Genomic DNA, 14,705 nt, shown 5'->3' on the forward strand with positions numbered 1-14,705 from the left:
AGCTTTGACTCTGGACTCTGGTGGTCTTCTTCGGGGAATAAACGGTATAGGCATAACAAATGGGGGCTCGTCCGGGATTTCCCCCAAGCCCACCAGACCCCCAAGTCAACGGATCTTAATCTGTAGGTAAGCCGGCTTTGTCACTGTCTCTGTCTTTGTCTCTGTCTGTCTCCCTGAAATTTCGCGAAATCCGTAATCTGTAATCTGTATTGGTCTGTTCTGTAAGTGGCACGGTCTTGGCGGACACGCTAGAAGACAGCCACTCAGGGCTGGTGGGAGACGTTCCCCAGTGCCCATCTGGGGGCCTCCATCCTTGGTTGCCCCGTCTGACTCAGGTCGGAAGTCCAACACGCGCTCGCGAATGCTCATCGTTATTACTGTCTGTCCGTTATTGTTAAGTGTTAAGTGTAAGCCCAAAACGAAACATAAAACCTTTTCTTCCCCTTCCAGGACCGGACCTGTCGGATACTCCCCTCTGCTTCACACTCATTTTCGTCCCCCCTTCTCTTTGTAGGAGCAGTCCAAAGATGGGCAACAACCAGAGCACGCCGCTCTCACTCCTTGTTACCAATTTTAAGGATGTGAAGGCTCGGGGGCGTAACTTAAGCGTGGAACTAAAGAAGGGAAAGCTAGTTACTTTCTGCCGTTCGGAGTGGCCCTCTTTCGGCGTAGGGTGGCCCTCCGAAGGAACTTTCTGTCTCTCTATTATTACTAAGGTAAAAACTAAGATTTTCCTGCCAGGGCAGTCAGGACATCCTGATCAAATTCCTTATATTCTAGTGTGGCAGGATCTTGTAGAAAACCCACCACCCTGGATAACTCCATTCATCCCTGAGCCCTGCAAAGTCCTAGTAACGCGACCTACAAGACAAAAGACTCCCTCTGCTCCCTCGGCCCCTGTGCTGCCGGACAGCCAGGACCCCCTAACGTTAGAACCCACATTTCCCCCACCATATCCGCACCTTATCCCGCAGGACCCAGTCCCCCAGGGTGGTGCTTCTGTAGAGGGAAACCGAGAAGCGGAAGCAGCCGAGAGCGAAAGTAACCTGGGGGGGCCGGCCGGCCGAACACGAGGCCGCGTACAGCGGGACCAAGCTTCCCGACTCCCTGACTCCAATGTAGCCCTGCCTCTCAGAGAAATAGGATCGCTCGATGATACCGGGCTCTCCCGTCTCATGTATTGGCCTTTTTCCACCAGTGATTTATACAATTGGAAGTCCCAAAATGCTCGGTTCTCAGATAATCCCAAAGATCTAACCTCGTTGTTAGACAGTGTCATGTTTACTCACCAGCCGACCTGGGATGACTGTCAACAGCTCCTCCGAATCCTGTTCACAACGGAGGAGCGGGAAAGAATCCAAGTTGAGGCCAGAAAGCTGGTTCCAGGAGATGACGGCCAGCCAACTGCAAATCCTGACCTCATTAATGCGGCTTTCCCTTTGACCCGGCCCAGATAGGACTACAACACGGCAGAAGGTAGGGGACAACTGCTCATTTATCGCCAGACTCTAATGGCGGGTCTCCGGGCTGCAGCTCGCAAGCCCACCAATTTGGCTAAAGTATATTCTGTGTTACAAGGTAAGACAGAAAGCCCCGCTGTGTATTTAGAGAGATTAATGGAAGCCTTCAGACAGTTTACCCCTATGGACCCGGAAGCACCGGAAAATCAGGCAGCGGTAGTAATGTCCTTTGTAAACCAGGCAACACCAGATATTAAAAGAAAACTCCAGAAATTAGAAGGTTTAGAGGGAAAGCAGATTCAGGACCTCCTTCAGATGGCCCAGCGAGTTTATAATAATAAGGATACTCCAGAAGAAAAACAGTTCAAGGCAACCAAAGAAATGACCAAAGTCTTAGTAGCAGCTTTCCCCCAGGCAGGAAATGGCCAAAACAGAAAGCAGAAAAAGCAAGGCCCTAGGCAAGGATTAGAAAAAGATCAGTGTGCTTATTGCAAGGAACGTGGCCACTGGATTAAAGACTGCCCAAAGAAACGGAGACCAGCTAACCCTACCTCCGTACTCATTACCCAGGACTCTGACTAGGGAGGACGGGGTTCGGACCCCCTCCCCGAACCCAGGGTAACTTTGCAAGTGGAGGGGTCCCCAGTTCGCTTCTTGGTCGATACTGGGGCGGAACGCTCAGTCCTAACCAAACCAATTGGAAAAATGTCTAAGAAAACATCCTGGGTGCACGGGGCCACAGGCATCAAAAAATACCCCTGGACAACCCAGAGGACTGTAGACTTAGGAACGGGAAAAGTCTCCCATTCCTTCCTAGTCATCCCAGAGAGCCCCTGCCCTCTACTAGGGAGGGACTTGCTGACAAAGATGGGGGCCCAAATCCACTTTGAGCCAGAAGGGCCCAAGATAACTGATTCCCAAAACAGGCCAATATCTATCCTGACTGTCACCTTAGAAGATGAGTACCGACTCCATCAAGAGCAAAAGCCCCCCGATCAGGGAATTGACTCCTGGCTCCAGCGTTTCCCTGAAGCGTGGGCAGAAACTGGGGGCTTGGGGCTAGCTAAACATCGACCTGCCATATTTGTGGAAGTTAAGCCAGGGACGGACCCGGTTCGGGTTCGGCAATATCCTATGCCCCTGGAGGCAAGAGAAGGAATTACGCCCCATATCCGCTGACTCCTAGACCAGGGAGTCCTACGGGCTTGCCACTCATCCTGGAATACTCCACTGTTACCTGTTCGTAAACCCAACAGTACGGACTACAGGCCAGTACAGGATTTAAGAGAAGTTAATAAAAGGGTCATGGACATACATCCCACTGTGCCCAATCCATACACCCTTCTGAGTGCCTTACATCCCAAAAAACAGTGGTATACCGTTCTTGATCTAAAAGATGCTTTCTTCAGCCTTCCTCTGGCTCCCAAAAGTCAAGAACTCTTTGCATTTCAATGGACGGATCCTGAGAGGGGCATCAACGGTCAGCTAACATGGACCAGACTGCCACAAGGGTTCAAGAACTCGCCAACCCTGTTCGATGAAGCCCTTCATGAAGATCTGGGTGAGTACCGGCGGCAACACCCTGAAATAACTCTTTTGCAATATGTTGATGATCTCTTAATAGCGGCCAGGTCCCCGGAAACTTGTGTTCGAGGGACTGAGGACCTCCTGAAGACTCTGGGGGAGCTAGGCTACCGAGCCTCAGCAACAAAGGCTCAGATCTGCAAGTCGGAGGTAACTTATCTGGGGTACCTATTAAAAGGGGGGCAACGCTGGCTAACCAAAGCCCGAAAGGAAACAGTCCTACGCATCCCTAGACCCCAGTCAACACGGCAAGTGAGAGAATTCCTGGGGTCGGCAGGGTTCTGTAGGTTATGGATACCCAGATTTGCTGAGTTAGCCAAGCCCCTATACCAGGCAACAAAGGAACGGCAGCCCTTCAATTGGACAGAAGAGGCTGAGCTGGCCTTTCAGCAAATCAAAACTGCCTTGTTATCAGCCCCCGCGCTGGGGCTTCCTGATGTCTCCAAGCCCTTCCACTTATACGTGGATGAAAGTAAGGGTGTTGCAAAAGCCGTGTTAACACAGTACCTAGGCCCCTGGCAGAGGCCAGTTGCCTATTTGTCAAAAAAATTAGATTCAGTGGCTGCTGGCTGGCCACCCTGCCTCCGGATAATCGCGGCGACCGCCCTAATGGTCCGAGACGCTGATAAACTTATCATGGGGCAAGAGTTGCGCGTTATAACCCCGCATGCCATTGAAGGCGTCCTCCGGCAGCCGCCGGACCGATGGATGAGTAACGCCCGGCTCACCCACTATCAAGGACTGCTGTTAAACCCCCTCAGAATAACTTTTCTGCCCCCAACCTCTTTAAACCCTGCTTCACTGCTGCCAAATCCAGACTTGGACGCCCCGTCCCATGAGTGCACTGAGATACTGGCTCAGGTGCATGGGGTGCGGGAGGACCTGCAAGATCGTCCGCTCCCCGACACAGAACTCACCTGGTTCACTGATGGCAGCAGCTATGTCCACCAAGGCCAGCGGTATGCAGGAGCGGCTGTAACGTCAGAGACTGAGGTAATCTGGGCGGAACCCTTGCCTCCAGGGACATCGGCCCAAAGAGCCGAACTGATAGCCCTTACACAGGCCCTCACCCTAGGGGCAGAGAAAAAACTAACAGTATACACGGATAGCCGCTATGCTTTCGCTACTGCGCACATACATGGGGCCATCTACAGAGAAAGGGGACTATTAACAGCCGAAGGCAAAGAAATAAAAAACAAGCAAGAGATCCTAGCTCTATTAACTGCTTTGTGGAAACCAAAGAAATTGGCTATCGTACATTGCCCTGGGCATCAGAAACCAACTACGCCAATTGCTCGAGGCAACTTCTTAGCCGACCAAACCGCAAGGAGCATAGCAAAAGCTCCCAGTCAGCTCCTCGCGCTCCAGCTCCCCGATCCTGGCCCGCGAAATTTGCCATGTTTTCCCGACTATACCGAACAGGATCGCGAATGGATGAACACGCTTCCCCTAAAACAGGTTAAAAATGGGTGGTGGACTGATATAAATGACCAAACCATCCTACCAGAAAAATTAGGACGGCAGGTGTTGGAACACATCCACCGGACAACCCACCTGGGTGCCCGGTGAATGATGGACTTAATCAGGCACGCCAAGTTTAGAATCAGGCGCATAGCTGAACTGGCCAGCGATGTCACAACAAATTGCAAAGCCTGCCAACTAAACAACGCTTGCCCCCAAACCCAGACCACCGCAGGAATTAGGTGTAGAGGAACTAGGCCTGGTATCTATTAGGAAATAGACTTTACTGAGATAAAGCCTGGAAAATATAGGTATCAGTACTTACTTGTCTTTGTAGATACTTTTTCAGGATGGACAGAAGCGTTCCCAACTAAGAGAGAAACTGCTCAGGTTGTAGCAAAGAAAATTTTGGAAGAAATCCTCCCCAGGTATGGCTTTCCCGTCCAAATAAGGTCAGACAATGGACCAGCCTTCGTTGCTAAGGTAAGTCAGGATTTGGCTTCCATTTTAGGGGCAAATTGGAAATTACATTGTGCTTATAGGCCCCAAAGCTCAGGACAGGTAGAAAGGATGAATCGGACTCTGAAGGAGACCTTAACTAAATTGACCATGGAGACTGGCGCTAATTGGGTAGTACTTCTCCCCTACGCTCTGTTCCAGGCCCGAAATACCCCTTACAGACTGGGCCTCACACCATATGAAATCATGTATGGCAGACCCCCACCCCTGGTCCCCAGTCTAAAAGATGACTTACTCAAACCTGAAACTGAAAATGTCTCTGAGCTCCTGTTCTCCTTACAAGCCTTACAGAAAATTCACCAGGAAATTTGGCCCAGACTACGAGAACTGTACGAGGCAGGACCTCCGCCGACGCCTCATCCGTTCCAGCCGGGAGACTGGGTCCTAGTCAAGCGCCACCGGCAAGAAACTCTTCAACCCAGGTGGAAAGGACCACTGCAAGTACTCATGACTACTCCCACTGCTCTCAAAGTAGAAGGCATCACTTCATGGATCCACTACACACACGTCAAACCAGTGGACCCAACATCCGACCTTCTCGAGCCGTCTGGAGCACCGGTTACATGGACTGTAGACAAAGCTAAGAACAATCCCTTAAAGCTAACCCTGCGCCGTCATCCCCATAGCCGTAACCATGTCTAGCTTACCTATGCTTTTATGCCTTATGCATCTGACTCTCCTCACTGCTGCGCCGTCTAATCCCTATGTCTGGAGGTTCTGGCTCTATGAGAACAAAACTCACCCCGGGGAAACCCCCCAAGCGGGTAAACTGCTAGCTAGCGCAGACTGCCCCCCCTCAGGGTATAATACTATAGTTTACCTCAATTTCACTAGGTTCCAGATTGCCCAACCAGCAATACCCATGATCTGTTTTGAATATGATCAAACTGAATATAATTGTAAAAATTATTGGTGGCACCAGAGTGCAGGTTGCCCATATAGCTACTGTAAGACGCACTCTGTCCGATACTGGAGAGAACAACAAGGGTGGTATTTTTACAAAACTGAGTCTCCCGTCACTTACACTTGGATAATTAGAGACCCATGGGACTCTCGGTGGACAACCCCACAACATGGGGGAGTATATTACTCATCAACTAGTACCTGGCCCAGTAGCCATTTATATCTGTGGAGAAGTCTAGTCCAGATTCAACCCTTAATCCACACACAAATCCACAGGCAAGAAACCAAGCTATCACAAGACTTGCAGCCCTTCTCCTGGCTAACTCTATTACGGGAAGGGCTAGCATTCGCCAACCTCACTGGTTTAGGCGACCTGTCCTCTTGCTTTATGTGTGCAACCCTAGGAAGACCACCATTAACGGCTGTTCCTCTATCCTCCCCTCCCACAAACTATACAGGTTTTAACTCATCGATAGTCACGATACCCGATGTAGCCCTGTACCGTGACCCATACCAAGAGAAATACCCCTATTGTTATTCGGCATTTAGCAACAGCCTCTGTAACCAATCGGCTACATACCCTAATAGTCCCATATATGCTCCCCCTGGTGTGTTCTTCTGGTGTAATATGACTCTGTTAAAAACTCTGTCCAAAAGCATCTCTGACGGACAGTTGTGTATCCCTGTTACCCTAGTTCCCCGACTGACCCTGCTAACCCCGGCAGAGTTCATAGGCTGGGCAGGGACCGCCCCAACTAAAACTGCGCGACATAGACGAGCAGTTTTTCTACCACTAATTGCCGGAATATCCTTAACCACCTCTGTCGTTGCAGTGGGGTTAGCAGGAGGGGCCCTACAACACTCCATGATAGAAAACGACAAGCTGTTACAACAATTCTCTGTTGCTATGGAAGACTCCGCCTATTCCCTAGCCTCCCTTCAGCGGCAGCTCACCTCCCTAGCACAGGTCACCCTTCAAAACCGCAGAGCCTTAGACTTACTCACGGCTGAGAAAGGAGGTACCTGTATGTTCCTCAAAGAAGAATGCTGTTTCTATATAAATGAGTCAGGGTTAGTTGAGGAAAGAGTCCAACGCCTACACGAACTAAGCTTAGAAATGAAAAAGCAACAATTCACTACAGCCGCTAACAATTGGTGGAGCTCTTCAATGTTTTCCCTTCTGGCACCCCTTTTAGGCCCCCTAATGTCTTTACTACTTCTATTCACTATAGGCCCCTGTGTGGTAAATAAAATTTTACAATTTGTCAGAGAAAGGTTTGATACCATCCAACTAATGGTCCTCCGTAGCCATCACCAGCCTCTCCTGCACCCAGAAAGTGAGGCTATATTATATGACTCTGGAAATCCAAGATTGGACATCCAGTTACTTATGAGAAGGGAGAAATGAAAGGACACAAAGATAGATGTGTACCTGCCCCCCACCCGCTACACCCTTGTTCTGCTCTCTAATCTTCGCACATACCAGAGATTTCGTAAGTTCTGTGAGTACCTGGTTTTCTGCACGTACCAGAGATTTTGTTTTGCACATACCAGAGATTTTGTAAGTTCTGAGGCAAGGTCACAAGATGTGTTTAAGTAAGATAAACTCTTGCTGCCATAACCTGCTCTCCCGCCTCAAAGTTTGAACCAAAATATCAGAAATGGCAGGAACCAATCATAGTTAGCCAAATCGCCTTGTTCAAACACTAGCCAATCATATATCTGATTTGTATAATAACTCTATGCCCACTTTTCTTAGACTATATAACATTGTTCGGAGCTGAGTGGGGGAGCTCTCCTGCCCGTCTCGTTTCACGAGCGAGGGAGAGTTCCAGGTTCGAACCTGTAATAAAGATCCTTGCTGCTTAGCTTTGACTCTGGACTCTGGTGGTCTTCTTCGGGGAATAAACGGTCTGGGCATAACAATACCACACAGCAATGAAGATTTATAAACTACAGCATTATATAGCATGAATAAGTCTTAAAAGCACAATATTGAGAGAGAGAAGCCAAACATTAGAAAATACAAAATGTATGGATTCCCTTTATATGCTCCTCTATTTCTACTGGGCGCTCCTTCAGGATGAAGGAGGAGGGCTCAAGGAAAGAGGGCATAGTCTTTTAAACTATGTTCTTCAGTGATGCAGGCTTAAATGGTAAAAAATGAAAGCAAAGAAGATTACCATGAAAATCAGGGCAATAGTTAGCTCTCACGGAGGTCACGAGCAAAGGGCAAGCAGAGGGCTCTGGCATCCTGGAGATGTTCTGTTCTTGACTGCAGTGGTTTCTACATGAGCACTGACTTAGTAATTTGTTAAATGCAATATTTATGTTTTGTTCACCTTTCCAAATGTATGTTATACCTCATGATTTTATAAAGGGTCAGAAAAATAAAAAATAAAATGGCCAAACCATAGACTCTCTGGTAGCCACACAGCCAGACGCAAACTTGGATATAATGCAGAAGTAAATTTCTCACTCTTTATTGTGTCCCTGTGCTCAGAAGGCAAAAATGCCTATTGTAGAACACTCTTCCAATCTAAAAGGTCCAGAAGGAAAAATGGAACACTAGGAAGAGAAATACTTCCTAGTGTCTCTCTTCTATTTTCAATGTAAAAAGTGAAATAATGATTCCAGGTCAACAATAGTTGTCAATGATTCTTTTCCTCTGGGCCTCTAATAGGAACATTATTATAACGGCATAACTTACCCAGCTGGTACTATTGACTGTCCTGAATCGAAGTGCATATTTTAAATCAGATGAAACAGGTGCCAACTCAGGCTTTATCCATTCAATCCGAATCATTCGTTTGATGCCCAAAACTGGTTTCACACTGAAAATCTCAGGTGGTTCAGTTTTCGCTGAAAATAAAAATCATATTTGCAAAAAGATAAGAATTTGCTAACAGCATCCATCCAAAATTGAAAAAAGAAAAAACCTTAGAAAGGAAATGATAGTGCTTTGTGGTCTGCTATATGAATGCAGATGGCATTTGCAAGGTAGTACAAAAGGAATGTCGCCCCCACCCCCAACCCCAACACCTCTGAAAAAGGAATACCCAGTGAAAAAAGGATGCATTCCTGTGATTTTTCAACAAATCAGCCTCTTATTGATTGGGTCATCATATGCTATGCCAAGCAGAAAGGAGGTAAAAAGAGACCACAGAACCAGAAAATAGGCTGTCTCTCTTATTTACTCTCACCTCCCCTAGGCCTCTCCTTCCTTGACCTCCAGGATGATGGAATACCCACTATAAACACTATCAAATAACTCTCATTTTCCTTCCACACTGCAAACATTCTAGCCCCAAATTTCTCTCTTTGAAAATATGCATTTTTCTAGTTATAAAAGTAGCATATGCTCATTATACAACATTTTTTAAGTGTAGAAAATACCAAGAAAAACTAAAAATCATCCATTATCCCACCAACCAGAGATAACCCTTATTACCATTTTGGTATATTTCCTTTCAGCTGTTTTCTGCGTAATTATTTGCATTATCTTTTAAACAAAATTGATATGCTAAATAAAGCTTTTGTTTTTTTAAAATATGCAATCAGCATATATCACCTTCTATTAATAGTTCTTCAAAACATGATTTTTAAGGTTCATAATATTCTACTTTAAGGATTAACATAATTTTTTGACTTATGTTCTATTATTGCACATTCACAGTATTACAGTAGGTAGCTAATCAGGCATGAGCAGGATAGGAGAGGGCTCCCCCTACACACCACCAGGAAAGTCAGGTGACCATCAGGTGATGCTCAGACAGTTGTCACGCTGCCTTGCAAACCTAATAATTGGCTGCAGCCAGCAACAGGGAAAGGCAGTTTCCCAATAAATAAAAACATCTGTAACTAGTGATTGGCAGCTCCAAAATAAGATCTCAAGAATTGGGCTGGACGCAGTGGCTCACAATCCCAGCACTGTGGGAGGCTGAGGCAGGCGGATCAAGAGGTCAGGAGTTCAAGATCAGTCTGGCCAACACAGTGAAACCCCATCTCTACTAAGAATACAAAAATTAGCCAGGCGTGGTGGCAGGTGCCTGTAATCCCAGCTACAGGAGGCTGAGGCAGGAAAATCACTTGAACCCAGTAGGTGGAGGCTGCAGTGAGCTGAGATTGGACCACAGCACTCCAGCCTGGGCGACACAGCGAGACTCCGTTTCAAAAAAAAAAAACGAAACAAAAACTCAGGAATTGGGCGAGTAGGCTCAAGCATGGGCATTAAGAGGCAAAATGGCAGAGTTTAACTGGTATATGAGCTTCTGGGGGCATTCCATTGGAAAAGGGAAGAACGCTTCAGGTGAGCATGCGTACGACTCCAGTAAACACACTGCGCATGCTCACTTCCTAAGTGCCAGCTGGCCAACGTGCAAGTGGGCAGATCACCGTAAGGGAAGAATCAAGGGAAATGGGACACAAGATGCCAGAAGTAGGCCAGCATGGAAAACCCTAAGTCCAAGGTTAAATGGGGCACCTGACTGCCAAGACGCCCACTTAGCCCTCTTCCAAGGGTTGTTTACCTTTTTTCCATTCCTGCTCTAAAACTTCTTTTCTTTTTTTCTTTTTTTTTGAGATGGAGTCTCGCTCTGTCACCCAGGCTGGAGTGCAGTGGCGCGATCTCGGCTCCCTACGAGCTCCACTTCCCAGGTTCACACCATTATCCTCCCTCAGTCTCCCAAGTAGCTGGGACTACAGGCGCCCACCACCATGTCTGGCTATTTTTTTGTATTTTCAATAGGGACAGGGTTTTACCGTGTCAGCCAGGACGGTCTCGATCTCCTGACCTCACGATCCGCCCACCTTGGCCTCCCAAAGTGCTGGGATTACAGGTGTGAGCTACTGCACCCGGCCTCTAAAGCTTTTTAATAAACTTCCACTCCTGCTGTAAAACATGTGTCGGTTTCTCCTTCTGTCCTATGCCCCTCAGTTGAATTCTTTCTTCTGAGGAGGCAAGAACTGAGGTTACTGCAGACCCATTTGGATTTGCTGCAGGTAACTCAGATAACTTCCACCACTAACAATAGTGTTTCTAATTTTTCATTTAAAACTTCTTAAGGACAAAGGCTGGACTTGATCACAGAGTCTAGAATTAACACCTGACATTTAGCAGGTATCAAGTATTTGTTAAGTGAATGAGTAAATGGATGATAGTTGAATTTCCCTTTACATCTCTGATGGTTTCCTTAGACCCCTTAGCACTAGCTGACTGGGTAAAAGGGCATGACCGTTTTTAGGGCTGCTGTCACACAGTGCCATTTTGCTTACCAGAAAGGTTATACTAATTTCAGTTTCCATCAACATTGTATGAATACCCATTCACCACACTCTTGCTGGCTAGAATTGAATAGTATTATCTTTTCAGTCTTTGTAATACTGTTTTTTTAATTTTTAAAATTTTTAATTTTTGTGAGTACGTAATTGGTGTATATATTTATGGAGCATATGAGCTGTTTTATGCAATGTAAAATAATCACATCATGGAGAATGGGGTCTTTGTAATTCTTGAAGAGTTTTGGAAAGCAAAATCCCTACTTAGAGACATGGACTTTAAAACATTAACTGGGTAAAAATATTCAGAAAGCTCTTGTTAGCTACTCAAAAAATAATTTGTACTGATGCCTGGACTAAAGGGTGATCATCAATCCGTGTGGCCACTAGTAAGTAGAGCTGTATACAATAAACATATTAAATATTTCCATAAAATTATTGATATGTATTGAGCACTTGATAAGTATTTTTTTAGGTGAATCATTTTGTTGAATCCTTTCAACCACCTAACATTCATTATATTCATTCTACAGAAGATAAAACTGGTATTGGAAAAGGGAAAATAACTTTCTAATAAGAAGCCAATCTAAGGCTCATTTGTATCCACACCAAAGTTCCTGCCCTTACTCATTACACTAAACTACCTCCAGTCAGAATAAACACAAATACCTAGTGTAGTTCCACTTAACTCTAACACTCTGTCACCAAGAAGATAGAAAGTATTAGTTACTCCTCTGAATAAAAATGGCTCTCAGAATATCTCATTAAGAACTGATTTATATCAAGTGACATCAGCAAAATGGCAGACTAGGTAGCTCTACGTTCTTATTCTTCCATGAAAAGATTTAAAAAAAAAAAAAAAAAAAAGACAGGGCCGAGAGTGGTGGCTCATGCCTGTAATCCCAGCACTTTGGGAGGCCAAGGCGGGTGGATCACAATGTCAGGAGAAAAAGACCATCCTGGCCAACATGGTGAAACCCTGTTTCTACTAAAAATACAAAAATTAGCCACGTAAAGTGGTGCGTGCCTGTAGTCCCAGCTGCCTGGGAGGCTGAGGCAGGAGAATCACTTGAACCTGGGAAGCAGAGGTTGCAGTAAGCTGAGATTGTGCCACTGCACTCCAGCCTGGGAGATAGAGCAAGACTCTGTCTCAGAAAAAAAAAAAAAAAAAGGGACACACACTGGCTGAACTAAATTTGTAGGAGCTCTGGAAATCAACCCAAGGTTTATAACCATAATAAACACCAAATCAAGAAAAAGTCACCTTCAAAGTGGCAGGAAAATAGTTTTGTGGCTGTCTTACTTGCCCTTGCCCCACCCTCTGCCTGAAACATCAGTGGTCTTGGTTTGGAGAAGGTGGCATCTCTGCTCTTATTTCCCTTCTACCAACTGGAGAGAACAAAGAATACTTATTTACATTCCAGCCTGTTGGAGGGCAGACTAAACGACTGGTCTCTGTTTTGCCTAACTTTAATCTTAGGGAGGAAAAGAGCCAGGCAGTGCTCATAAAAGCTACAGGGAGACTACGGATTCGTGGAAGCCTGGGGCAAGAGATTATGTAAGGAGACATACAATAAATTATATAAAATCATAAGGAGAAACTGGGTAAGACTCTTTGGAAAATTAAGACATTCAAAAGCAGCTATGGCCGGGCACAGCATCTCACACCTGTAATCCCAACACTTTGAAAGGCCGAGGCAAGCAGATCGCTTGAGCTCAGGAGTTTGAAACTGGCCTGGGCAACACGGTGAAATCCACCTCTACAAAAAAATATAAAAATTAGCTGGGTGTGGTGTGTACCTTAGTCCCAGTTACTTGGGAGGCTGAGGTGAGAGAATGGCTTGAGACCAGGAAGGGGAGGTTGCAATGAGCTATGATGACATCACTGAACTCCAGCCTGGGCAACAGAGCCAGACCCTGTCTCAAAAAACGAAGAAAAAAAGCAGCTGTGTGTATACATAGTGTGACTGAGAAAGCACCATCCAGACCTAGGCAAGATGTATACTCAGAAAAGAACTGAGAAGATTTAAGTTTTCACCTAGGGCTAATCCCTAGGCTCAGAGTAAGCCCAACAAATCTATGAAGAACAGCCCCAGAACAGAGTCAGTCTGCAAAGACTTGAAGAGGTAGCTGTTTTTTCCAATGCCTAATTTTTAACAACAACAAAAATTGCAAGGCATACAAAGAAACAGGACAACATGGCCCGTTTAAGTAAACAAAATAAAACCACAGAAACTGTCCCTGAGGAAGCCCAGCAATCAGAATTTCTAGACCAAGACCCTAAAATGAACATCTTAAATATGTTCAAAGAGCTAAAGTTAAACACGGACAAAGAACCAAAGGAAATCAGGAAAATGATACATGAACAAAATGAGAATATCAACAAAGATACAGAAATTTTTTTTAAAAAAGAAGCAAACAAAAACTCTGAAGTTGAAAATCATAATACCTGAAATATAAATTCACTACAGGGGTTCAGCAGTAAATTTAAGCAGGCATAAGAAACAATCAGTAAAGGTGAAGATAGAACAACTGAAAGTATTGAGTCTCAGGAACAGAAAGAAAAAAGAATAAGGAAAAATAAACAGAGTCTAAGTGACCTGTGGAACAGGATCAAGCCAACCAATAAACACATTTTGGGAGTTTCTGAAAGAGAAGAGAGAGAGGAAGTGGTGGAGAGATTATTTGAAGAAATACTAGCTAAAAAGTCCCCAGATTCGATGAAATACACAAATCTACAAATCCAAGAATCCCAGTGAATACTAAGTAGGATAAACCCAAAGAGACCCACACTAAGACACATTACAACCAAACCCCAGAAAGAGAAAGTCAGTCTCTTGGAAGCAGCAAGAGAGATACAACTCATTACATACAATGGATCTTCAATAATAATATCAACTAATTTCTCAGCAAAAACCTTAGAGCCCAGAAGGCAGTGGGCTAATACATTTAAAGTGCTGAAAGAGAAAAAGAATTGTCAAATGAGAATTATACACCTGGCAAAACTGTTCTTCAACAATGAGGGAGAAATTAAGACATTCCAAGATAAATAAAAGTTGAGAGAGTTCATTACCAATAGGCCTGCCCTATAAGGAATGCTAAAAGGAGTCTTTCAGGTAGAAATGAAAGGACACTAGACATTGATTTGGAATCAGATGAAGATATAAAGATCTCTAGTATAAATACATGAGCAAATATAAAAGCTAGTATTATTGTAATTATGGTTTATAATTCCTCTTTTAATTTTCCAAAGAATTTAAAAGATTAATGCATAAAAAACAATTACAGCTTTATGGTATACAATGGATACAGATATAATTTGTGACATCAATGACATAAAGTGGAGGTGGGGAATGAAGCTGTGTAGCAGTAGAGTTCTATATGCAATTGAAGTTAAGTTAATATCATTTCAAATTAGATTGTTACAACTTTAGATGCTATTTGTAGTCCCCATGGTACTCTCAAAGAAAGTATCTACAGAAAATCCTCAAAAGGAAGTCA

General features: G+C 45.0%; 1 protein-coding gene across 6 annotated transcripts in view; it reads right to left on the reverse strand.

Annotated features, from left to right (window-relative positions):
• Nucleotides 1-14,705, reverse strand: part of LOC105499499 (interleukin 31 receptor A) — a 106,638-nt gene that overhangs the window by 36,047 nt on the left and 55,886 nt on the right. For all 6 annotated transcript variants that reach the window (XR_011625017.1, XM_071098912.1, XM_071098910.1 and 3 more), the window contains one exon: nucleotides 8,638-8,789. Coding sequence is in view for 5 of the 6 variants with exons in the window: in XM_071098912.1 (XP_070955013.1) it covers nucleotides 8,638-8,789 (152 nt within the window). In the remaining variant the exon portion in view is untranslated. The remainder of the gene's footprint in view (nucleotides 1-8,637; nucleotides 8,790-14,705) is intronic.

This window comes from Macaca nemestrina, chromosome 6 (assembly GCF_043159975.1).
Source record: "Macaca nemestrina isolate mMacNem1 chromosome 6, mMacNem.hap1, whole genome shotgun sequence".
Lineage (NCBI taxonomy): Eukaryota > Metazoa > Chordata > Mammalia > Primates > Cercopithecidae > Macaca > Macaca nemestrina.